The sequence below is a fragment of the Hesperophylax consimilis genome, chromosome 3 (assembly GCF_061612785.1).
Source record: "Hesperophylax consimilis isolate HC1 chromosome 3, BYU_Hcon_1.0, whole genome shotgun sequence".
In the NCBI taxonomy this organism is placed as follows: domain Eukaryota; kingdom Metazoa; phylum Arthropoda; class Insecta; order Trichoptera; family Limnephilidae; genus Hesperophylax; species Hesperophylax consimilis.
Window position 1 is genome coordinate 24522410 of NC_142838.1, and position 24836 is coordinate 24547245.

Here is a 24836-nt window from a genome sequence, read left to right on the forward strand (position 1 = left end):
CCCCATTTTCTCATCACTTAAAGCAGATTAAATCCCGGACAACGCTGGACACTTCAGCTAGAATAAGCTTTAAAAAAATGATATTGAATTTTTCATACAAACCATATTTTTATTCCGAGATTGATGAAATTTTTGCACACTTACTTGACCTTCAAAACAAAAAGTAGATCACTGTCTGGATCAAAACCAGCCCTTCGCACTTTATAAAGCCACAATTCCGGGTGATTCAACTAGTATGTATAAAATTTAAAAATATATTGTTGGTCTGTTAGTATATTAGAGAATGACCATATGGGGCAGGAAGACCACAGCAGTGATAAAATAATAAACTCAAAATAAGCGAAGATAAAACGACAGTTCCTCGCTCAAAACAGAATATGAGGAAAATCATACGTACAAGATGTGGGGGAAAAGTTCACTAACTTCGACACGTCTACAAGATAGTACAAGTAAAAAAGCTAGGATAACTTTTATCTAAATTCCAACGTTTTAATTAGTTTTCGGGTGAAAAAGTTGAATTTTATTTCGTTTCGAAAAAGAAGTGATTTATATTTTGTACTTCTACCATCACGAAGAATCACATCCCGACGTGAGTGCATTTAACTGACTTTACCCCCGGACACCAGCGTGTATTATATCCGCAATTGGGTTAGAATTTCCAAAGAAAAATAAATAAAATTTTAGGCTTGGTTGTAAGTCAATTTGATACATATGTAGAAGAAAATAATGTAAAAAGCGGTTTCATTATTCGTAATTCCTTTTATTTTTCGTATCATATAAACTACCAATGTGATTAGTTCCTATGAAGACACGCACCCGTTTTATTTATACCTAGTGTTTCAAGGTTAGATGTAGAAAGTAATTTTTCTCTTTTTTTGAATGTCAAGTGTGCAAAATTTCATCAAGTAGTTTCAAAATTCTGCTTTAAAGGGTGAGAAAAGGGGATGGAGGTGGTTTTTTCTAAATCTCTTGTAGATAGTGAACCTTCTCTTATTTTGAATTTTTATGTGTTGAATATTTCATCAATCTCGAAATAAAACTTCAAAACAAGACTTCAAGAGAAGGTCCACATGAGATTTAGAAAAAAAAATTGCGTGAAACCACGGCAACACCAGGTAATTTGACTAGTTTTATGTATTATGTAGATATACTGTGTTACGTTAACTTGCTCTACTTCTGTGTTGAAAATCAATGTTTTTTCAGTCACGCGACGTAAAAATAATGAAGGTAAAAGTATTGTATACTGCAATTGTGCAAGCAGGAGTGTTTTCAGCTAGAGAAAATGCGAATTTTCTTATTCTGTATAAAATTTGTAACAATGTATAAGTTATGTAAAATAAACAGCGTTAACAAATAATTACACCATTTTCTTAACCTCATAAACTTGACCTTACTTAGGAGAAATATCTTTTGTACAGGTAAACAAGATTATGTGTGAGTTTATTTGCACATAGTTTCGGAAACAACCGTGCCTTCCTCAGCGCAGTAAAACAACTTTGAACTTAAAGTCAATTAATTTCACACTGCTGCATAAAGTAGTAATTTTTCATCCAAAAAATATGCATTGAAGAAGATAATACTTAACTACTAAATCAAAATGATACATTAAACCTAATATGACAAAGAAAAATCAAAAAATGTAATGGTCTCAAGTGGGAATCGAACCCAGGATCTCCGTCTTACCGGGAAAATGTCTCAACCAACTCGGTCTTTGGGACCTAATTATTTGACGTCATTTTTATCGATCTCATATTTCAAATTCAGAATTAAAAATCTCACTGAGAGACAGCCTTCATTCTCACTGCCTCGCAAACTCTGGTTCGCCATCAATATGATAAGGCCCTCCCACAGCCGCTGTGCCCGTATGAGGCACAGGCAGAGATGTGCAAAATGGGTACCCAAAACCATTTGAAATGCAAAATGGAAATGGGTCAGAACTTTTCCATTTGAAAATGCAAGATGCAAAATGGTTTTTAGAAAAGCATTTCAAATGCAAAATGCAAAATACCTATTTTCAAAATGCAAAATGGTTTCTCAGGTCAAACATTCAAAATAATTATAGAATTTTTAAACAATTTTGTCATTTAATAATGGACATCAATGTAGAACAAACATATTACATGATGGTAAATCCAAAAACACCACGACTACGGATTATGAAACCACAAAAAATTGCGCGGGACTAATGTTGCCAACGTAAAAACATAGAAACTGCTATCTAACATTTAATATTACAGCGTCATGGCCCCATGTTCAGTATTTGAATCAGTTTTTTTTTGTAGCAATTATTTTATAAGCAATAATTATTAGCCTGAAACACTCATCCACATTGAAAAATCTCCTGATAAAAGATACATGACGCCAACGGGACATGAACCCGTGTCCTTTCGATTTCCGGTCGACAGCTCTGACCACTGAGCTATGGTGGCTTATCTCTTATCCGCGAAATAATTCAATATATACTAGTGTTTCATTCAACAATTACTGCTTGTTACATTTTTTCACCTGAAAACAACCAACTTTATTTTGGTTTGGCTTTATTATAGTTGGCGTCATGTATCTTTTATCAGGAAATTTTTTAATGTGGATGAGTGTTTTAGGCTAATATAATTATTGCTTATAAAATAATTGTTACCCTTTGTGCTATATATAAAAAATCAAAAAAATAATAATTAGTATTTTTTGTAATGGTACTCGTATCACTCAATTGCCAGGGCTCCTACCGGGGAGCAACTTGACAAATGGAAATTATCTCTCGTAGCGAGGTTGAGGACCGACTGATATTTGGGGCTTATGAAAAAAAGATGAGTGGAGATAGTAGGAAGAATGTTGCAAAAAAGCATTTTAAATGGAAAATGCATTGAGAAAAGCATTTAAAATGCAAAATGCAAAATGGTTTTTAGAAAAGCATTTAAAATGCAAAATGGAAAATACCTATTTTGCATTTTGCATTTCCATTTGAAATGGATTTATTTGAAATAAAGCACATCTCTGGGCACAGGTGATGCCCTAAAGAGTCGGCGATGTGTGAATGCGGTGCGGCGTAGACCATCGAACATGTGGTCAAAGAACGCCCGATACATTCATTCCCCGGCGGGATTGATGAGGCCACGCCTGAGGCATTAAGCTCGCTCACTAACCTAGATGTTCCCCTCTAAACCTCCCCCCCTCCGTACGAAAGAAGAAGAAGAATTTAAAATATTATCTTCCACTAATTTTTCCCATATTTTGGCTGCTATCTTTTTGAATGATTACAAAGTTCCAACGAATATATTTGTAACCGAGGTAGTGTCTCGGATTAACACATTCGATTTTTATTTATGTGGGAATGTTGAGATCGTTACATTTTTATTTTTCGGTGTCTTGTTCTGTTTCATGTTTAGTTTAGATTTGTTAGTATTATCTTATTCTTCAATGACTTATTACATTGGTGTGTATAACCTTCAAAGGCAATTAAAAAAAAAGTTATTCCAATAAACTTAAAAAACAAAAAATATGCTTTCGAAGACACATTTAATTATTAAAAAAATAAATATATTTCTGCCTTTCACCCTTCAAGGGGTATTTTATTGGTTAATTATTTCATATAATCATAGAGAGAGGGAAGGTGAATTTACATATTATTAAATATAATGAAGATAATAGAAGTTAATTAAATAATATCTGGTTTTACTTCCTAATTCACTTTAATTATTGTCAATCTGCAATGTCTATATTGTTAACGCTTCTGAGAGGATAGTGATAATAATGGATACTCCAAAAATATCTGACCACGAAAATATATTAACAATATTTGAAACGACCACAAGTCCGAAGCCACAGGGAATACGAAATATAACGTGTAGAAAAAAAAATAACTATAATAAGGATACATTGTGTACAGCATTACAAAACAAAAAATGGATCTGCGATACCCAAGGAAATTTAGACGGAAAAGCCGATGAACTAGTAGGACATCTGAAAACAGTAGTAAATGAGCTAATGCCTTTAACTAATATTATATTAAAAGATACAAATAAATGGTATACGAAATCCCTACATATTCTACAAAAACAAAGGGATACAGCCTATAAAGCCTGTAAAATACAATTCACTGAAGAAAGGTGGGAAACTTATAAGAAACTTAGAAACATGTACAGTACAGAAATAAAACATACCAAAAATTCGTATATCAGGCAAGAAATAATTACCTCTCAAAGTGACTCAAGAAAAATGTGGACTACACTTAAAGAAATTATAAGCGGCAAACAGAGGGAAAACATTAAGGAAGTTCGGTTTCCAGATGGAGTTGAAGATGATACACTTAAAATAGCCCAAAAATTTAACACAAATTTTGTACTTAGTGTCGAAAACATAAATAAGAGTATTCCATTAGTCGCAGATACCTCTTCTCAATCATCGGAAAAAAAGAGAGAATAAAAATATTTTCAGGTTTAATAAAATTGACAATGAGTATTTAATGAAAATCATTAAAACAATGAAACCAAAATCATCGCCGGATGGAATTACTATAAGCATAATCAAAGATGCACCGCCAGCTATAGGAGACAGATTAGTTGCACTAATAAATGAATCTCTGACTAAGGGAATTTTTCCGCAGTCATGGAAAACCTCCATAATAACACCAGTGCCCAAAATAATAAATGCTAAAAATTTCGAAGACTTCAAACCAATAAATGGATTGCCTAAATATGAACAATTACTAGAATGCATTGTGAAAGAACAGATGAGTAAATTTATAGAAAAAAATAACATCCTAGTAAAAGAACAATCTGGGTTTAGAAATAAATATTCCTGTGAAACAGCAATAAATTATGTGATAAATGAATGGAAAACAGCTATGGATCAGAAGAAAATCACAATAGCAGTGTTCTTGGATTTTAGACGTGCTTTTGAAACGATAGACAGAGAAAGACTAATAATGAAATTGAAGGACATAGGAATCCGTGCTAATGAATTGCAGTGGTTTATTGATTACTTAAAAAAATAGAAAACAAAAAACCAAAATTGGAGATACTATCTCTGAAGAACAAGAAATCAACATTGGAGTTCCTCAAGGATCTGTTTTGGGACCGCTCCTATTTATTTTATATATTAATGATATAGTGAAGTGCTTAAAATACTGTTCCATCAAACTTTTTGCAGATGACACACTTTTATATATTATAGCAAATAATATTGAAGATGCGTTGTCAAAAATACAAAATGAACTTAATGAATTATCTAAGTGGTAAAACATAAATAAATTGAAATTAAATGTAACTAAAAGTAAATTTATGGTATTAGGGAAAAAACTAAACGTACATACTGTCCTAAATATAGACAATCAAAATATGGAAGAAGTAAAATAAATTAAATACCTGGGAATCATAATAGATAACAAGTTAAAATTTAACACTAACTTTGAAATTTTAAATAAAAAAATGGGTTAAAAAGGTTAATTTCTTAAGTAGGATAAAAGGAAAATTGGACATTAAAACAAGGATATTGGTCTACAATACCACTGTAGCATCCCATCTAAATTATTGTACAAGTGTAATATTTCTAAGTAACAAAACCCAAATTAAGAGAATGGAAGTAATCCAGAACAGAGGCATGAGGTCAATACTGTGTTGTAGCAGGTACACCAGAATAAAAACCATGCAACGTCAACTCAATATTTTAAGTGTGTGGCAACGATTAGTTTATAATACCTTAGTGTTTATTTATAAGCTAAAAAATAAAATGTTACCTGACTATATGTCAAAGAATGTTAGAATTAATAGTGCAGTTCATTTATATCCTACGAGAAACTGCAACGATTTTAGGCTTCCTAAAACACACTTATCAGAAACACAAAACAATATTTATTATAAAGGTTTTAAAATGTTCAATGAACTCCCGGTAATTGTTAAGGAAGCTAAAAGTCTTGCAGTTTTTCGTGGATTATGTCTCAATGTTGTGAAATCTAAATTTTAGTATGTAAGAAGTAAATAATATTGTAGTAGTCATAGAAAATAATATATTAGGTATAAGATGTAAACTCTTATAACTAAATAAAATATACATTAAAAAAAATATATATATATTATACAGTTATATTGGGACTCTTTCAATCGCATGTTACTGTGGATGTTGTTATTGAACGACGTGTTTTAAAAATTCGTTTCGTGTAATCATCGATTCATAAATATAGTCACTGAAACAGACGTCGAGAAAACACGTGTGGACTTCAAAAAGATAAATATAAATATATATATCGATACCTTTACCTACTGACTTTCTTATTTACTTGGTTTTTTATGGGTTCACACAAAAATAATACGGCAAAATTCTGTAAATAATAAATACTGTGTACGTTAATGCTAACCAATTCCTCACATACACGTTTCGTACAAACAAAAAGTTAGTAAAAGATTATTAATAATGGCAGAAGTAGCTATATCAATATGTTTAATCATAAACTGTTCGACATTTACTAAGAACATTAAAAAATATATTAGATAGAGGTGCACTTTGAGTTTAACTAACACTAGTAGGTATACAAGACAAGGTAAATAATGTGCTTACGTGGGAAAATTCTTATACGATAGGTAGGTACTCCAAAAACTATGTTCTGGGAAAAGTAAAGTTGTTATTTTTCTACCTTTCTCATATTTTAAATAAAATTCAAATTTTCCTCTGAAATTTTAAGATTTGTAAGTAGGTACTTAAATAACGCAATTTATAAAACATGATTATTTCAGATTTGAAAAAAGAATCTTTAAGCCTTAGACATTTTATAGAGCAAGCCGCACTAATTTATTTATGAACTCACCCGTGGGGAGAGCTACGTGCTTTTTGAATGCAGTAGATAAAAAAATAGATTTATTTTTTGTGTCCTATAGCGCATTTGCGAGATTTTTGGCATTGCATATACACTGCATAAATGGTACAATTCTAACGTCTTAGGCTATATTACATGTAATTGTTATAAATAAATGTACAAATTATATATAAATAAATAAATTTTACGCTATATTATGCGCGCATAATTTGGCCTTGGCATATACGTATTCTACGCTATAATCTTCCTCAGGAGAGGGGGACCGATCAATTGGGGGACTGTAGTGGAATATCATTTCTTTGCATGGGATCTGTCACTTTAACAGATGACAGCCGCGTAATTACGGCGCTCCGTAAATTATTCGTAAAGTGGGGGTTGCATAATTTTCAAATATTGCCTGGCTAGCAGATCACAGCATATCGTTGCAACGCCAACACTTATAACACATAATCTTTTCAGGTGTGACAGGTCTGTATGGGATTCTATGGCGAGCAATATGGAGTTATATACCTAAAACGCTTTGAACTTATATCGTAATCTGTCAACCCCTTTACTTAACCATTAACCCGTTGTAAATTTTCGCCGTGCGCCATCTCTGATTCTATTTTCGCAACAACTTACGAGTACTTATGTCAGAGTAATAATTGAAGTTACATAGCCGTCCACACTGAATAGAATAGCAACACAATAGTATCTATTAGACTCAACACTTGTTTTTTGCAAAATTATGTTTTGTAAATTGAACCGTCTTACCAGGGTTTAAATATTTTTTTTATAAAAATAGTATATAATCTAGGTACTATAAATATTTCACCCAATTGCTAGTTATATTAATAAATGGTTTTTTTGTTCGATTAAAGCGGCCACTATCTTGAAATCGGAACCGGAACCTAAAAAACAGATTTACTGACAGACGAAATGCCAAATGCTCGAGTTAAAACATGACTTAGCTATGCTATTCTCAGTCAATAATTTAAAAATTAAATGACTCGGTTGACGAAATTTTGTTATTATGCAAGTGGGCTCATTGTGAATTATGTTTTTTATTCCATATTAGTATTATTACACAATATGTAATTACTGACGTAGGAACCTAAAGAGGATATTATAAACGTATTGTAAGACAACGTCTAGGTTTTGCGTCGGTGAATCCCAGTTAAACAATGTCTAATGCTGACTATTTATAAGTACGCGATTTAATAAAATTATTTACATCCTGATTTATTGTTCACCGTCGATAGTAGAAAGAAAGGGAGATATGCATGAAAACGTGCCGTCTGTTGCTGAACTACGACCAAATTGCACGGATTATCAAAGCGGCGGAACCAATGAAAGTTACGCGTTGGTCTTTGGTAGAAAAAAAGGCGGAGCGCCGCTAGGCGTAGATGCAATTTGCCGTACTATGGGTAAACGATGTTGGCGACACTTTAGTGCGCGCGGTTTCGTATTAATAATGGTGTACGGCTCATCTCCCTTATTTCTTTTATCTAAATATTAAAATAATCCTTTACTGATGAATGGGGTTTCAGAAGATTCGGATTTCAACTATTTTTCCAGTCCGTTCGTGTACATCTCATGATCATCGTATCTCAATAATCTGTACTAAACCGTTGCAAGCGCGACATGTTGAGGTTTTTCCACCGCGTGCTTGTATAGATAAACTCAATTATCAGATTTTTTGAACAAACATACAAAACATGTAATGAAACACATGACACTGAGAATATGGGAGACACAGGGGTGTAAAGGGTTGGATACAGTGGCGTGGTGAAAACTCACGTAACCTCGGGCAATCTGTAGTCGAGCCCTAGAGATTCATAAAACATAGAAAAACTGAGAGTCGTAGATGCTCTCAGCATCAGTTCCACGTTGGTGAAATACCACTAACAAGAAACAAAACGTTGCTTGAAATGGCGTAATGACTTATGTGCTCCTCAACCTTCTTCTTCTTTATCTCCTTCACTTCCATACGTTCCTCAGCCCCATAAAATACCGTACCTACTGGAATGGAACTCTTATGAAATCTGGTTAAAATTGATAATATTATTTATAGGTATGCACTATTAAGTTTGCACTATAATTTTTCAATTAATATTCAAATTCCATTCCACAAAACAAAAGAGTTTTGTGTGTTCAATATAATAGTGTTCAAATATAAATAACAACATTTGTGGATTGTGCAACAAAAAATTGGATTATGTTAAAAATAAAAGTACGATCTGATATAAATAAAGCGTGGTTTTGAATCAAGCGAGTAAAAGAGAAAACCTCCACCTGCATTCAAGCACAAGAGTCAAAATAGCACCAATATTAAACCACTAAATTTATTGTCAATCGATAAGGTTAATTGATATCTGACAGTATTATTATCATAATAAATGAACAGTTAAGGATTGTTGTAAACGGAAGTGGCGCCCTCTGTTCTTTTAAAAAAGAACCGATTTAGTTTTCGAGTAACGAGGATAGTATTATAATTCTTTGCATTTCGGAAATTGGATTATTTCGTAATGTGTATTTTCGAGGCGAACACATCTTCCTCCCCGTGCGTTCTCTAAGCCAATCTCTTGGTTTACACCTTATAATGAGTCAATCAATTTATTCGCTTAGCGTGTTTTAATCTGCCTTATTATGCACAGAAATTCCGAGGTTAATGTATAATAACCTCGTCAAGCAATCAAGGTATGAAGACCAAGTAATAACGCAAGTCTAGAAAATTGATTTTTTCCATGTTTGGAATATTTGCCCCCTAAACCATCGTGTGTAATAGTTTATATTAATATTATTAATCACTATGAAGTATGAGTAATGTTTACTTGAATGCGTAATAAAATCGATCGAATAGGTCAATTATAATAGGGTCAAAGATATGTAATAATAACCTTTGTTTATAAGCTTTCATTTGACTATGGCGGTACGATTATACGAACAAATTTGAAAAGGGAAAATACGTAGGTAACGAATCAATAATATTAGAATACAAAATATACTCTAATATACACGGTGTCCGGAAAGTACTGAAACTGGTGAAAACACATCACATAGAGAGAACCCAAAGAAATATTTTTTTCGATCTGAGCATTTCGATTAATTAAAAAACATTGAGGGTAGAATAAACTTTTGGAACCGGGTCTATGATTTAACACATTTTGAAAGATAGCAAACATCTGATATTGACCACTAGCAACCGAATTTTTAAAATTTGACCTTAAAATACCAAATTCGGACTACATTTAATCGAAAACGAAATCTCAAATTAAAAAAAAATTATCACAAAATACTCCGAATGTTATGTAGATTCAGCAGTTTCCAGCTTGCACCAGTGATAACCAGATACGATTCATACAGTGATAACCTAAGAATAATGATAAAATATATTTTCCTGCCTGCCTTAAATTCAGTCTGTTGTTTTTCCTTTACAATTACGAACTTAACCCTATTTATAATGCATTTACCTCAATGACTTTATTGTCATACTTTTTTCTGTATGGCTACACTGAAGCAAAGTGGAAACAGTCCCTTGATGCTTTTTTAAACAATTGCATCAAGATCATAAAAGCAACTACATTAATCATGACCATGATTTTTGGGAGTTCCCCGAAATTATCTGTGCGTTATCCTTGTGTTCTACTCCCAGCTGTGGGACAGATGTAACTCAAACTGTAGGACGGGAAAATGTGATAAAACGCTGGCGAAGCTTAATGCCAACTCACTATTTTGATTAATCATTACAACGAATTTGTGAACATTATGAATACCAAAAAGTATGCTTTGGATAAATTGAAGTTTTTTCTATCGCTTCGCTTGAGTAGAATACAAATAAAAAATAAATTACTCAATAAAAAATATAAATGCACACTACTAAAAATTTTTTTTCAATATAAATGTATGAACGCGCAAAGGAGACAACTTTTAAAAAATACAGTATTATAGACAAGATTATCTGTGAATGTTTCACTTGATTAACTTTTTTGCTTTCTTTCTGAAATTATTTACAAAATAAATAAAAAAACAGTTTTTCGCTTGAAATCGAATGTTTCTAGACTCCTTTTGTCAAGCGATTTTAATGCCTATTACCTACGATATAAGGTATACCAAGAATATACACATTTTTGGCTTGTAGCTTCCTCTTAAAAATAAGCTTAGGCATCACAGATAAAAATAGCAGGCAAAAGAAATTAAGTTTTAAAACCAATGTTTATTGCCTTCTAACCGTTAAAAATGATTGCCACAGATAATTGAACAAATTAAATGGTATTTTCCTCGCCTTGTTTAGGTAAATATTAAGTTTCCCTAGATTGAGTGCAACTGTTGGATAATGTGAATTTCCTTGAATAATTATTATTACACTAACAACTCATGCACAACGATTGTGATTGCCAAGAATGACGTAATTTAAAATAAACAGCCAAGTAATAACATGAATTAGTTAAACATTTGCACAAGATAACACCGGGCGATTATATTTTGCGGTTCGGAAAGACATTTAAATCATTGAAGATTAAATTAAGTAGCAGAAGATATAAATTTTTATATAATCTCTGCAGATAAGGTAAAAAAAAAACTTGATTCCACTATTTTTGTTTTCAGTCGGTCGATATGCTTATTCGTGCCAGTAGGTGCAAGTTGAAAATAATATTGTAAACATATTTTTTATGCGATTGCTTACAAAATTGCCTCTGTTTGTACGGTATAAAGACAGGGGAAGTATATCGCCACCCAGCTGGGCAACGTTGTGAGGAGGGTCAAGGATGGGGTTCCAGAGTAGAGCAGATGAAAGCAGATTCCAGATACAGGATAATAATATTATAAAATGCATTTAGTAACCATTGGTAAAACCAGATAATACCAAATTTAAAAAAAAAACGCTGACCACAAGAGATATTTTATATACAGGGTGTATCGGCACTAACCCGACAAACTTTAACCAGCTATTCCTTAGCACATTTGGAGTAAAAAATGTTATGGGCACTTTGCTGTCCGGTAGCATTTTTTTTCAATTAAAAACAAAAAATTAAAAATTTCCACACTCCATCACTGTCATTGGCATTGCGTTTCGTGTTCAACAGCTGTTATAAGCAAGTATGTCGAAAAGCGTCTTCGCTCTTTCGCACACACTAAATAATAATAGTTAAAAATGAGACGAATGGTGCCGTGCCATTTCGTTGTGATTGTAAAAGCGCGCCAATATAGGTACACACGTACATTATTCAACGGAATTCGAATAAAATTTTGCCAGATGGGTTTTCAAACTTTGACAAAGGATAACACAGTGGTGACATGTGGTGAAAATATGATAGTAAATTTTTTATTAAAAAAAAACGTTATCGAACAGAAAAGTGCACATAAGATTTTTTACTCCAAATGTGCTAAGGAATAGCTGGTTAAAGTTTGTCGGGTACGTGCCGATACACCCTGTATACAGATATATTGTACAGATACAGTGTATTTAAAAAAACAATAGATGTCAACTCAACTCAATAAAATCCATTTGTCATATATATCATATGTCCAACCGAAGGAATAACCTAAAGTAAGTCGTTCCTATCAGAAATAATCCAAAATATTATGCCCGTCGTCCCACGGGTTGGTAAGCAATCGAATGAAGCAATCGAACCAAATGCTGTAAGATCCTGTGCAGAAAATTCCACGCTGAACTGCGCTGCAGACCATTACCTTAGGTACTATAGAACTTAGTTTTCCGCGCAGGGTCTAACAGTACTCTGTTTACGTCGATTGCTTACATTACAATTTTTTTCACAAATTTTAGCAGTCTGAAGATGTCTGGTGCAAGGTGAAACCGGTCCGGTCAAAATAAATAAGTTTATATAAGTATAAAGGTTTGTTCTCTCAAAAAGGCATGTCAATAAATTACTAAACCAGTATGAACCAACAGGTTGGACGTACATGGCTTATAACAACAGCAGCATACTTCAGCGTATTAAATATGAATGTTTGTGGGCATAAACGTTTTCTGGTTTGTTGCTGTCACCTTGCCGATATTGTGAAAAATGTACCAACACTCTATTCAACCGATAAAGGTTAAATATTCACTCCTTTCCTCATTAACATTCGTACATACTCTTATATTATTCTGACATGGCCCGACTCAAGTATCTGATTCCTCGGGAGTCCCCAACTTCAGCTACCATTCACATGTGCGTCATATATTCTACTTACACTCCTTTCTTGACGCATTCACTCTATATGCCCAAACCATCTAAACATTCTCACACGATCATACACGGTTTTACCACTCCTCAGGGATCTCAATTCTACAGCATTCAGTCTTCATAATTCTTAAATAATTATGTGTATATAAGGATTTTATTTAAATTTTGGTGATGTCATTGCACGATTTATCCGCATATCTACAATAATATTATAAAAACGGCACAAGTTTTTGCCAATGTTTCGAAGTGTGCTAGTAAAAATAATATTATGAAGTCATTGCCGCTTTCTACTGGCTTTATGCAAACAACGTGCGTGCAAATACTGCAAAAAGAAACGGAACGATCGTTATTTTAAAGCGTTAAGGCGATGCACTACGTCGTGTAATATTTTAAATTGAGCCGCTATCAATAATAACCCTTACATAGATGGCGATAAGGTTTAAATTCCCGCTTAACCCCTTCCGCCTGTTTTGATTTATGTAAGAAAAAAACATGACCAAAAAGTGCCTTTTATTTTATTTTGTGGATGTTCAGGCATAAATATTATTTTTTTTCAATCATTTTATAAATAACTTAATTTGCCACATTATACAATAAAATAATAACCGAAAATGGGTTCGTAAGTAGGAGATTTTGAACTTTAAGCAGTTTTCATAGTCCTTATACATTATTTTTTTCTGGGCTTATAAAAAGACTTATCTAAAAAATACTTGAATATTTTAAAGGCCAAGATATATTCTACTCGCAGTATTTAATTAAAGCACCTGAAACATTTCTAGGCGACCAAATTTTCAAACCAAAAACACATGATTTTGCATTACTACGTATGGCATCGCCTTAAGAGGAACGACTGCGCGGAATTTTTAATACAAAATACTTATTAATTTTTTTTATCATAAGGTGTATGATACACTTTATTTGTTTGTATATCAGGTTATAGAATACTAGCTGACGTCTACCTGGCGTTGCTTGACTTTTCTCTACTTCAAGTAACTATAATATCCATGTAATATATATATATATATATAAACCTTCCGGAAGAAATTCTCTAAATGATAGTAAAAAACCCATCAAACTTCAGTGAATAAGAGCTAAGCGCACAGACTATTTAGAATATAGGCCATTATAGAAATCGAATTTTCACGATATATTTTATATATGTATGATATATTTAAGATATATTTAAATATGAAATTTAAAAAATTACTTTATATATTTTATTTTGTTTAAGTACATAAAATAGACATGGTTCCCAAAAATGTACATACATGGATGTTTAAATAATAATAAAGTAATTACAAAAATAGTAACAAAATGAATAAGTTAAATATGCAGAAGTAAATGACAAATAAGAATGGGTAAAAGGTAAATACAAATATGTTCATAAACGATTTGTTATTGTCACACCTGTACTGGTGAGACACTGATTATGTAGGTACAATGTTGCTTCTCTTTAAATAAAGGGCTTCATAACAATATAGCTTGATATGATTAATGGTAATACTTTTTGAAGTGTTTAAATTGGTCATTGAAAATGTCTATTTCATTATTAGAGCCATGTATAATGTTATCATTTCTTAATGTTCGCGGTACAGGGGAGAAATATCTTGTATTTGTGTAGTAGGCTTTGATATAGAAAATGTCTTTCATCCTCCTTGTTGATTTTCTTGATGGTATATTGATGTTAATTTGGGATACAATGTTTGGTGTATCAACTGATGCACGTATAATTTTGTGTAGAAGCAGTACCTACACCAGAAAGTTTACGTCTGGCTGTGAGTGTAGTTTATAGTGCAAAATTCGGTCATTATAATATGTTCCAAATTGACCAAATAAACCTTCACGATAAGCAATTACACGGATTAGTTTCCTTTGTATGGATTCAATCCTATAATCATGAATTAGGAGACCAAATTGTTGATGCGTATTCCAGAATACTTCGCACAATTGATTTATATAATGTTAAAGTTAATTCTGTACTTTTAAAACAATTTGTGATTCTTAGCGTCAATCCTAATACATACTCTACCCTACTATAGTGATTCACTCACTGAAAAAGCATTTTGATTGGCTTAAATTTAAATTACAAACGACAGATTTACTTTGGAATATAAATTTACAGAAATTTAAAAATTTTAATTTTAGTTTTTTTTTTCATTTAATATTTCATTAAATTTGTATTTTACTATTATTATTGGGTTAGATCATTTTTTAATAATTACTATTAAGTCACAAAAAACTGTGAAAGTTGCCTCTAAAATCTTAAATGATTGAATTCTTTATTTAATTATTTTTATAATTTAAAACCCAAAATAATAAATATTCGTACTAGATATTTGCTATATATTCTGATTAAAAAGAAAATGGTTCCGTTTGGTTAAGTATGTTGGCCTCAAATTCAAATATAATTTTTGTATGCATTCCTCTTAAGAGGAAGCTACAAGCCAAAAATGTGTTTATTCTTGGTATGCCTTTCGTCACAATTATAGGTAATAGGCATTAAAATCGCTGGGCAAACGGAAACAAGAAACGCTCCATTCCAAGCGCATAAGTGATTTTTATTGAAGTTGTAAACAATTTCAGACTGTCATAAATAATTATAGCCATAATATTGTATTTTTTAAAGTTTTTTCATTTATGCGTTCATACATTTCTGTTGAATAAATAGATTTTTAGTAGTTTACATTTATATTTTATACTGAGTATATTAATTTTTAATTTGTATTCTAATCAAGGGAAACGATAGGAAAAACTTCAATTTATCTAAAGCACATTTTTGGTATTCGTAATGTAAACAAATTCGTTATAAAGAATAATCGAAAATCCCTGTTTAGCATTAAGCTTCGCTTTAATATGACGAATTACTTCTTACCCACCTTAATTTATTCAGCTTATTTATTCATCAATATTTCAATATTTATCGTATAATCATTGGCTTTCCGATAGGTTAAATTATATATACTAAGTCAAAGTCCAGCACGCTCGCTTTTATAGATATCTTTGAAACCCACTTGAAACGTTGTAGAGTGTTTTTTTTCTGCAAAGATAAATTAATAATGTACGATGTCAATGTTTCATGTTTTGCTGCAGAGCCAAGATGGCAACCCCATTTGGGGAATATTGTACGGTGAAGTTGGGTAAGAACCAAACTCAGATCTGGTCACTGAACATAGCTAAAGTCGTTTCAAGTCAAGTTTATAGAATTTTACACTAATTATAAAAATTGTATTAAAATGTATTCCACGTAATTATTTAATTGAAATAATGTTTTTTTTATATTTTTAGATGCGGCGGCAGCTTTTGGCATATTTGAAAATATTTGTATTGTAAAAATATATCTACTAATACATAAAATATGTACTCAGTACATGCTGGGCCTGCCCTGAGCGAAAAGAAAAATTTTGACGCCCCTTGTCAAAACAAAGAGACGCCTATGATTTGTATATTTGTGGAGCGCCGTTTTTATGAATAATATTCTCAAGGGCGATGTGTTAGGACTGCTAGGTGTAAGGTTTTATGCCTTGGCGCCTTGGAGCGGATTGCTCCAATTAAAGTTGTCTTCACCTACAATAATAACTGGTCTTGAACCTAATAATAATAATAACACCTGACATGTAAATGTCGCACAATCCTAAGACGCATAGGTGGACTATTCACTATAAATTCAATTATCGTATTTTTTGCAACTGATTGACGATGTGAAAAAATTTTACCGATAAAATTTGTCCCTTTGGGCAGATATTATGACATCAAATGTTCACTTTAGAACTTAACCTAACCTAACCTAACCTAGTCCTAGCGGCAGTGGCGGCTCGTGACTTTTGGGTGTTCTAGAGTGCTAATATTATAAAAAATGGCATTATTGATGTTGTTGTAGCTGAAAACGATTTTTTAATTTTTAACAAAAATTCGATTTTTGTTTGAAGATTTTCAGGAAATTCCAGTTTAGCCGGATTTCCTGAAAATGTTTATCTATACAAAAAATCTAATTTTCGACAACAACATCAATAATTAAATTTTTATAATATTAGCACTCTAGAACACCCAAAGTCACGAGCCACCACTGCGGCTGGCGATTGACCTAGTGTACACATTGCAAACCAAATAATGAAGACTAATATTTCAAATTATAATCAATAAATAAATAAACGATTCAAACCGATGAATCACATTTAAAACTTGTCCAGTAATTATAATTATTTACAGAGTTTTCCGTTCAAGCAGCGATAATGCACGAGCACTTTCATCATTCGAAACCGAGGAAACGCTAATCTCGAAAACGCCACTTTGACAGTTCGACGCTTAGCGGAAGCTATTCAAATGAAATTTAATATACATATACCTATATGGCTTTGATGATATTGAGATTGTGCAATTGTGCCAACTCCGTTCGATTTTTACCAGTTTTGTAAACTGCAGTAATTTTCATATTACGAAACTCCAAGAACAAAATAAATTAGTGTGAAAACATTTCAGCAATGTTTAATAGCGCCATCGAATAATCTCGAGGTAAATAATTCTAGAACACATTATGAGTAGTACTTACTGATGCAAAATAATCCTACGTAACAGGTGTAAATGAATAATAATTACCAAGTACTCCTCAAGTCCTTGAAGCCAGTCAAGCTGAAGCTGTTGCTGCGGGTCTTCTTCTTTACCTCAGGAACAGGGTTGTAGAAGTGCAACTTCCCCACATTATCATCATCGTTGAAGGGGTTGAGATGTTCGGGGTAGTTGTATATACTGATTCTGTCTCGCGATTCTCTTCCCAAGGTGGCCATCTTCAGTCCCACCTGCTTTGTCAAATGTCAAGTACTTCACAGGGTGTCACAGAGTACCTTCACTGGGTGTCCTCCCTATTGGCACACTAACACACAAGATCACATTACACTGAACACCTATCCTTATCTCTTATCGCGTTGCTGCTGTTATCAGCGAGCGCTGTGAGCTCTGATTATATTTCACTTGTCTTTATCGAACTCTAGATGACTTTTGAAACAGCACCTTCAAACTGCTCACAAATAAAATTATTGACGTATATTATTGTGTGTGAAGGCGCGCTTCGAAACGGTCATACACCGCAACGCTTCCTCTTCGAATGACTACTAACAAATGAACACCGAATCGACCAGCGCAGAGACCTGACAGAATTATAGTGGACTAGCAACAAACGTAGAGGCAGACCGACAACAACAAAAGCGATGGAAATTATGACGTAAGGAAGGCGTACGCTCAAAGACGCCTCGAGAAAATTCAAATGTGTTATACCTATTATAAACACATCGTGTGTGGGTACCACATGAAAAGGTAGGTAAAACCGGACTCACACAATGCGCATACATTAACGAGACAACAATAATGCAGTGACACAATGTCACATGAACATCGTTTAACTAAAATGTCAATGCAACCACAACTCAATAATATAGTAATAAACGTAATACGAAACGAAACCAACCGCATTAACTTATCTGTTGAATCAGAATGATTCTAAAGGTTATATTTATTAATAATTTTATTATATTAGTGTTTACAATAACACAAACTAATTCTATTATTTCTCCTTTATTCTATGAATTCTTATCATTTCAATTCGGATATTATATAAATAAACACCTACGATACAAAGAAAGTAGATAGGTATAATGCATTTTAGGTACCTACATACGTTAGCACATTGACCCACAGAACATTGATTATTTTACTCATATTCGAGCGTTCTTTGTTTGGTTTTTGTATTTGTGGGTGTTTTTTGTTTTGTTTGGGTTTTATTCGGGGAATCCCAAACAGATCGTGCCGTCGAGGGAGGTGTAATTATAAAATAACGTTTTGATAAATTTTAATGTTCAACACTGAATCCATTTGCAGTTGTAGGTACTGGTATCTAGGGCCGGCTCTGAGCCAAACGGTGCCTGGCGCTAGTAAAAACCTCAGGTGCGCTGTATTTTTATTTTTTTATAAAAATATATTTGTATTACAAAGGTATAGTATATTGTCCTCAACGCTAGGAGTTCACCTGTGTTGTGGAGGACTTTTTCAATTGTAAAGTTATATAATACTAAAACAATACAGTGGAGTTAGTTACACAGAGAAACAATAAAAAATTAAAATATAAAATCGATTTTTCCATATTTATAACAAAACAAAAAATGTGAAATATAAAAAAATTAAATATTAAAAGGATTGTAGCCAGTTCCATATGTGTTTTTGTATTCTGTAAGATTAGATGTTTTATATTGTGTTGGAAGTAAATTGTCTAGTTTTATAGCCTGGAATCTGTAGTGTTTTCGTCCAAAGGATGTGTTGGTTTTTGGTACTTATAAGTAGTTGGTGTGTATGTCTTGTTCTAGTATTGCGAGAAATTTGTCAAGTTTTAAATGTGTTTAGGTTTCTTGTAAAGGAAAGTAAGGACGGGTTGTTTCGGAGAATTTGAACAATTCTTCAAATATCAAAGTTAATTTTCAAGTTCTGTGTAAGATTTTTTCAAGTTCTGTTTTTATTTCAGTTCTGTCAAGCAACTAGCCTATACTGATATAATAACAGAACTTGTATAGGACATTCACAGAACCCGTCAATGAACGTTGAAGTTTGATGAATTGTTCATATTCTCCGAAACAACCCGTCCTTAGTATTTGTTTTGAATATAATTTTTGAATTTTCAACACTCGGAATTTTTTGAATATGGTTGAAGCGGGTGTTAGTATAGGTACTTTAAGTATTACTTTTATTAAGGTTTTTTGAGCTTTATACAGTGTGTCTATGTAATTTTTACTGGCATAGCCCCAGGCAATAATGCCGTATTCCATTATGGATTGTGCTATTGCGAGGTATATATTCTTTATATCAAATATGTTTAGTATATTTCTCACGTTTTTGAAAAAGTAAATCAACTTGTTTAGCTTTCCTTTAACCGACTCTATATGTCTGACCCATTTTAAATAACGGTCGAAGTATATACCAAGATATTTAATATTTTCGGTTTGTGGGAGGACAATTGCATGGGGTGCTCGCTGAGTGACAGGAATGTATTTTAAGGTAGATGTTTTTGGAGGCTTGGCATTGTCATTAGGTATTGTCATTGCCTTGGCTTCTTGGCGCATGGAGCGGACTGCTCCAATTGTGACAGGGCTGGTCCTGCTGGTATCTGCAGTTGCATCAACATTCATAATTATACACCTTTAAGTACTTGTATTAATAATTTTGATATTTCAGAGTGATAAAATAATATAAATTTTGTGTGTCAAAATATGAGCCTAATTATACTGTTGTGCAAGAAAAAGATACTTTATTTTCTACATATGAATTAACTATACAGCTAATAAATTAAAATAAGCGCTTTCATCGTGTACGCAGGGAGGATGGACTGCCACAATCCCGGGTTGTGGTTTCTTTCTGAATTCAGACGTGCATCTCTACATGATTATAATAAAACTAACTTTACCTCGCCACGCGTAGCTGCGGCTCAGTATATATGTGTAGATAGAGAAACAATAGCGCGTGTTGTTTTTACATCCAACCGATGAAGGTGTTTTAAAAAAATAATCATGTTTTACCTGTCACAGGTGACATCTATATAATATAGGTATATAAAAACACAGCCGTATTATATATATATATATATATATATATTGTTTGTTTAAAATCTTAAATCTCCAAAAGTTCTTCACCAATTGCTTTGAAATTTTAATTTAAAACAATACGGCTGTAGTATTTTAAATTGAGCCGCTATCACAGACATATGAATATTAATAGACGAGAAGATAATGGCGAGGGGTAAAATCAACTGTTGAAGAACGAAGGGGGTAAAGCTGACTGTGATTCGTCAATAAATCAATCTGACAGTAAATAGGCATCTCGCATTATGATATCACCATTTAGTTCTTTAAAGTAAAATCTGCTTTTGAATGAATAGACATTTTTACATGGGAGCGCAAATTACTCGCCACGTTATGAACAAATTTGCTAAGTCCAAATTCGGCAAAAAAAAATTCTTCTATTTTCAGAGTCGAATATTTTGTTTCCTTATTGAGTCAAGACACTTTTACGAATGTTCATAATTTACTTACCCCAGTAAACAGCACATCCCTGATTCTTGTGCACGCGGCTTTGTGTGTCGCGTCCATCGCGTGATAGTATATGTTTCTAAAACTGATCCATATTATACGATGTGAATCAGCTTACAACAAATTAAAATAATGCTTACCTATGGAATGTAATACGACAATTGGGTTTATTCTCTTTTTCACTTCTATTTTTACAAGTTTTCATAGCGCAAGCCATCATTTTGCCATGTTATTTCGTAAAATGAACCGATGATGCCTCGACCATAGTTCGCACAAGAATGATGACGTCACGTTTTCTAAATTTATTTGAGGCCATACGCGAGCCCAGCCGGCTCCAATGGAACCGGTATGGGGAGTGGGGAATAATACGCTTTTAATCACTTAGGGCAGGTCTACTAATATTCATATGTCTATGGCCGCTATCAATATTAACCCTTAAGTAGATGGCGATACGGTTTGAATTCCCGCTTAACACCATCCGCCTGTTTTGATTCATGCAAGAAAAAAACACCGCCAAAAAGTGCCTTTTATTTTATTTTGTGGATATTCAGGCATAAATATTTTTTTTTCGATCATTTTATAAATAACTTAATTTGCCAGATTATATAATAAAATAATAACCGAAAATGTGTTCGTGAGTAGGAGATTTTGAACTTTAAAGCAGTTTTCATAGGCTTAATACATTTTTTTTTCTGGGCTTATGAAAAGACTTATCTAAAAACTACTCGATTATTTCAAAGGCCAAGATGTATTCTACTCGCAGTATTTAATTAAAGCATCTGAAACATTTATAGGCGACCAAATTTTCAAACCAAAAACACATGATTTTGAATTACTACGTAGTGCATCGCCTTAAAAAACGAGAACTTATAAAAATTATAGTGCATCTGACATTTGGATGTGTTGTTTAAACATAGCTAAAACCATTAAAAAAATCTTTTCTATTTAGTGATCAGTCACCGGGAGATACCGAAAGCTGAAAGCATTTCTACATTTAAGTCTGACATTTGCACAGGGGGAAGCTTTATCTATATTTTCCCTGTGTAAAACTGCGAAAAGCACTTAATTATAAGCTTAGGTTGTATTTCAACGAGCTTGTAATTAGTCAAATTTTGACGTTGATATCTATAGGGTTTTCCAATAAGAGGTGTTATGTGTATTCAATTCCGGACATAAAATGATTTTTTATGGCCGGAATTGGATGGTATTCATCTGGACAACGTTTACTTTCAACAAGACGCTACGTGCCACACAAGCAACGAAACCATTGATCTTTTACGGGAAAAGTTTCCGGACCGTATTATCTCTCGAAAAGGTGATCACAATTGGCCACCGAGATGTGACTTCTTTCTTTGGGGCCACGTGAAAGAGAAGGTCTACGCCAACAGCCCAGCGTCGATTCAAGACCTCAAAGATGGAATTCGTGAGGCTATCGAGGACATAAGGCAGCCACTTTGCGATTTGGTTATGGCAAATTTCATGAAAAGGATATGGTCCTGTAGGCGTGGTCGTAGTGGTCATTTGACTGATGTTATTTTTCACTATTAACGGCATATTTTCCTCTTTATAATGAAATAAACAATCAATCATTTATATTAAAAAATGGAATTTTTCTTTGAATACCAAAATAACACCTCTTATTGGAAAACCCTGTACAACGCATTAATTTACGTTCTTCACAACAAATGAACAAATTTACTAAGGAGAATGCACAGCGGTTAACTTTATTTGTAGATCTCAATAAATTGATGGGAACGGCGCACTGTGTTTGGAAGACGACCTAATGAAATGCGATCTTAACGTATGAGCAATTAGCTACTCCTAATGAAGGTCTTCGTTACTAAACAATTAATAATAACACTTGATGTGCACGATTAATACCAGACCTGTTACTTGACACTTTATTCACATCGTTCATTTTGTAACATGATAATGTATTATGATGATAAGTCACGTAATTCAACGGAGTGATTATGAGGATTTGGTAGCATTGTGAAAGTATGTAGTACCTAAGTAGTAAGGTAAGGTATACCTACTTAGAATTCGTACAAATATGTGAAAATCTTGATTACAAAATAGTTTGACTTTAAACGCAGTTCGAATGGCATTGCTGCAGTAGTGCAGTACACGCTTTTCAGCCGGCCGCAGAAATCAACATTTTGAAGGCTTTATTTATGTCTTTGTTACTATTTTGTTACTATTCGGTATTTTCCGAAAATTCTAAAAGTACTATCCTCAACATGCTCTAATTACTATGATAAATTTGTAGATAACACCACAGACATAGGAATTAATAGACGAGAAGATAATGGCGAGGGGTAAAATCAACTGTTGAAGAACGAAGGGCGTAAGGCTGACTGTGATTCGTCAATAAATCAATCTGACAGTAAATAGGCATCTCGCATTATAATATCACCATTTACTTCTTAAAAGTAAAATCTGCTTTTGAATGAATAGACATTTTTACATGGGAGCGCAAATTACTCGCCACGTTATGAACAAATTTGCGAAGTCCAAATTCGGCAAAAAAACTAGGTTCTATTTTCAGAGTCGAATATTTCGTTTAAGTATTTAGTTAAGACACTTTTATAAATGTTCATAATTTACTTCCCAGCAACTAACCAGCTTTGTGTTTCGCGTCCAGACGTTTCTCGATGTGATAGTACCTATATGTTTCTAAAACTGATCTATATTATACGATGTGAATATGCTTAAAATAAAGTAAAATAATGCTTATATATGGAATGTAATACGACAATTGGGTTTATTCTCTTTTTCACATCTATTTTTACAAGTTTTCATAGTACAAGTCAACATTTTGCCGTGTTATTTCGTAAAATGAACCGATGATGCCTCGACCATAGTTCGCACAAGAATGATGACGTCACGTTTTCAAATTTCACTTGAGGCCATACGCGAGCACAGCCGGCTCCAATGGAACCGGTATGGGGAGTGGGGATAATACGCTTTTAATCACTTAGGGCAGGTCTACTAATATTCATATGTCTATGGATAACACGAATTTTCTTTGGACGAGACAACTCCATTAAATACAGTGTCAGTGGGATCTAAAAGGAACCACTCAATGTCCATATTATTTTCATATTTTCTGTTACTCCTCTTTCAAACTCTTTTGCTATTTTAAATATTGTTGGTCTATTTCATTTTTTAATGTTTTACTGTATGATATGCCAATGTGGATTACATTGCATTATAACCATTGATTAGTCAATGATTACGACCCTCGCATGTAGCCCGGAATAAAAGTATTTATATTATTACAGAATAATGAGGAACTATCTTTTCTGTGGGTCTACTGCTTTTGGTAGACCTTGGAGAATGTATTTTATAGTCGGGGCTCCATGGTGTTTACGTTCAGTGATATTCACTCCTCAAAGCAAGCTGCGTAGGAAGGCACTCCTATGTATGTAGATTAGAAGCAAGATCGGTCCAATTATACCTCAATGCCTCGGTCGACAAATAGACTCTATTTCCTCTAAGGAAACGTGTGTTCTTCATAAGTCAATGTTGTTGTTCCTGCCTCAGAGCAAGTTGTTCTTTTCCTGCTTTCAGGCGTAATAACCACACGAAGTTGAGCTATAATTTAAATCGTCATTTTCAACATACAAACTCATTTTTACCAATAAATAATAAATATTGATTTTAATATTTTTAGTCATTGCCAAATCGCTATTTTGATTAATCTTTACAACGAATTGGTGTACATTATGAATACCTAAAAATGTGCTTTAGATAAATTGAAGGTTTTAATATCGCTTCTCTTGAGTAGAATACAAA

General features: G+C 33.1%; 1 protein-coding gene across 1 annotated transcript in view; it reads right to left on the reverse strand.

The window, feature by feature from the left end:
* The window catches only part of LOC149425150 (uncharacterized), a 44527-nt gene extending 26215 nt beyond the window's left edge, over nucleotides 1-18312 (reverse strand). Inside the window, exon 1 of the mRNA XM_089650984.1 lies at nucleotides 17569-18312. Within this exon, the coding sequence (XP_089507110.1) occupies nucleotides 17569-17756 (188 nt within the window). The 5' untranslated portion in view covers nucleotides 17757-18312. The remainder of the gene's footprint in view (nucleotides 1-17568) is intronic.
* Nucleotides 18313-24836: the final 6524 nt, after the last annotated feature.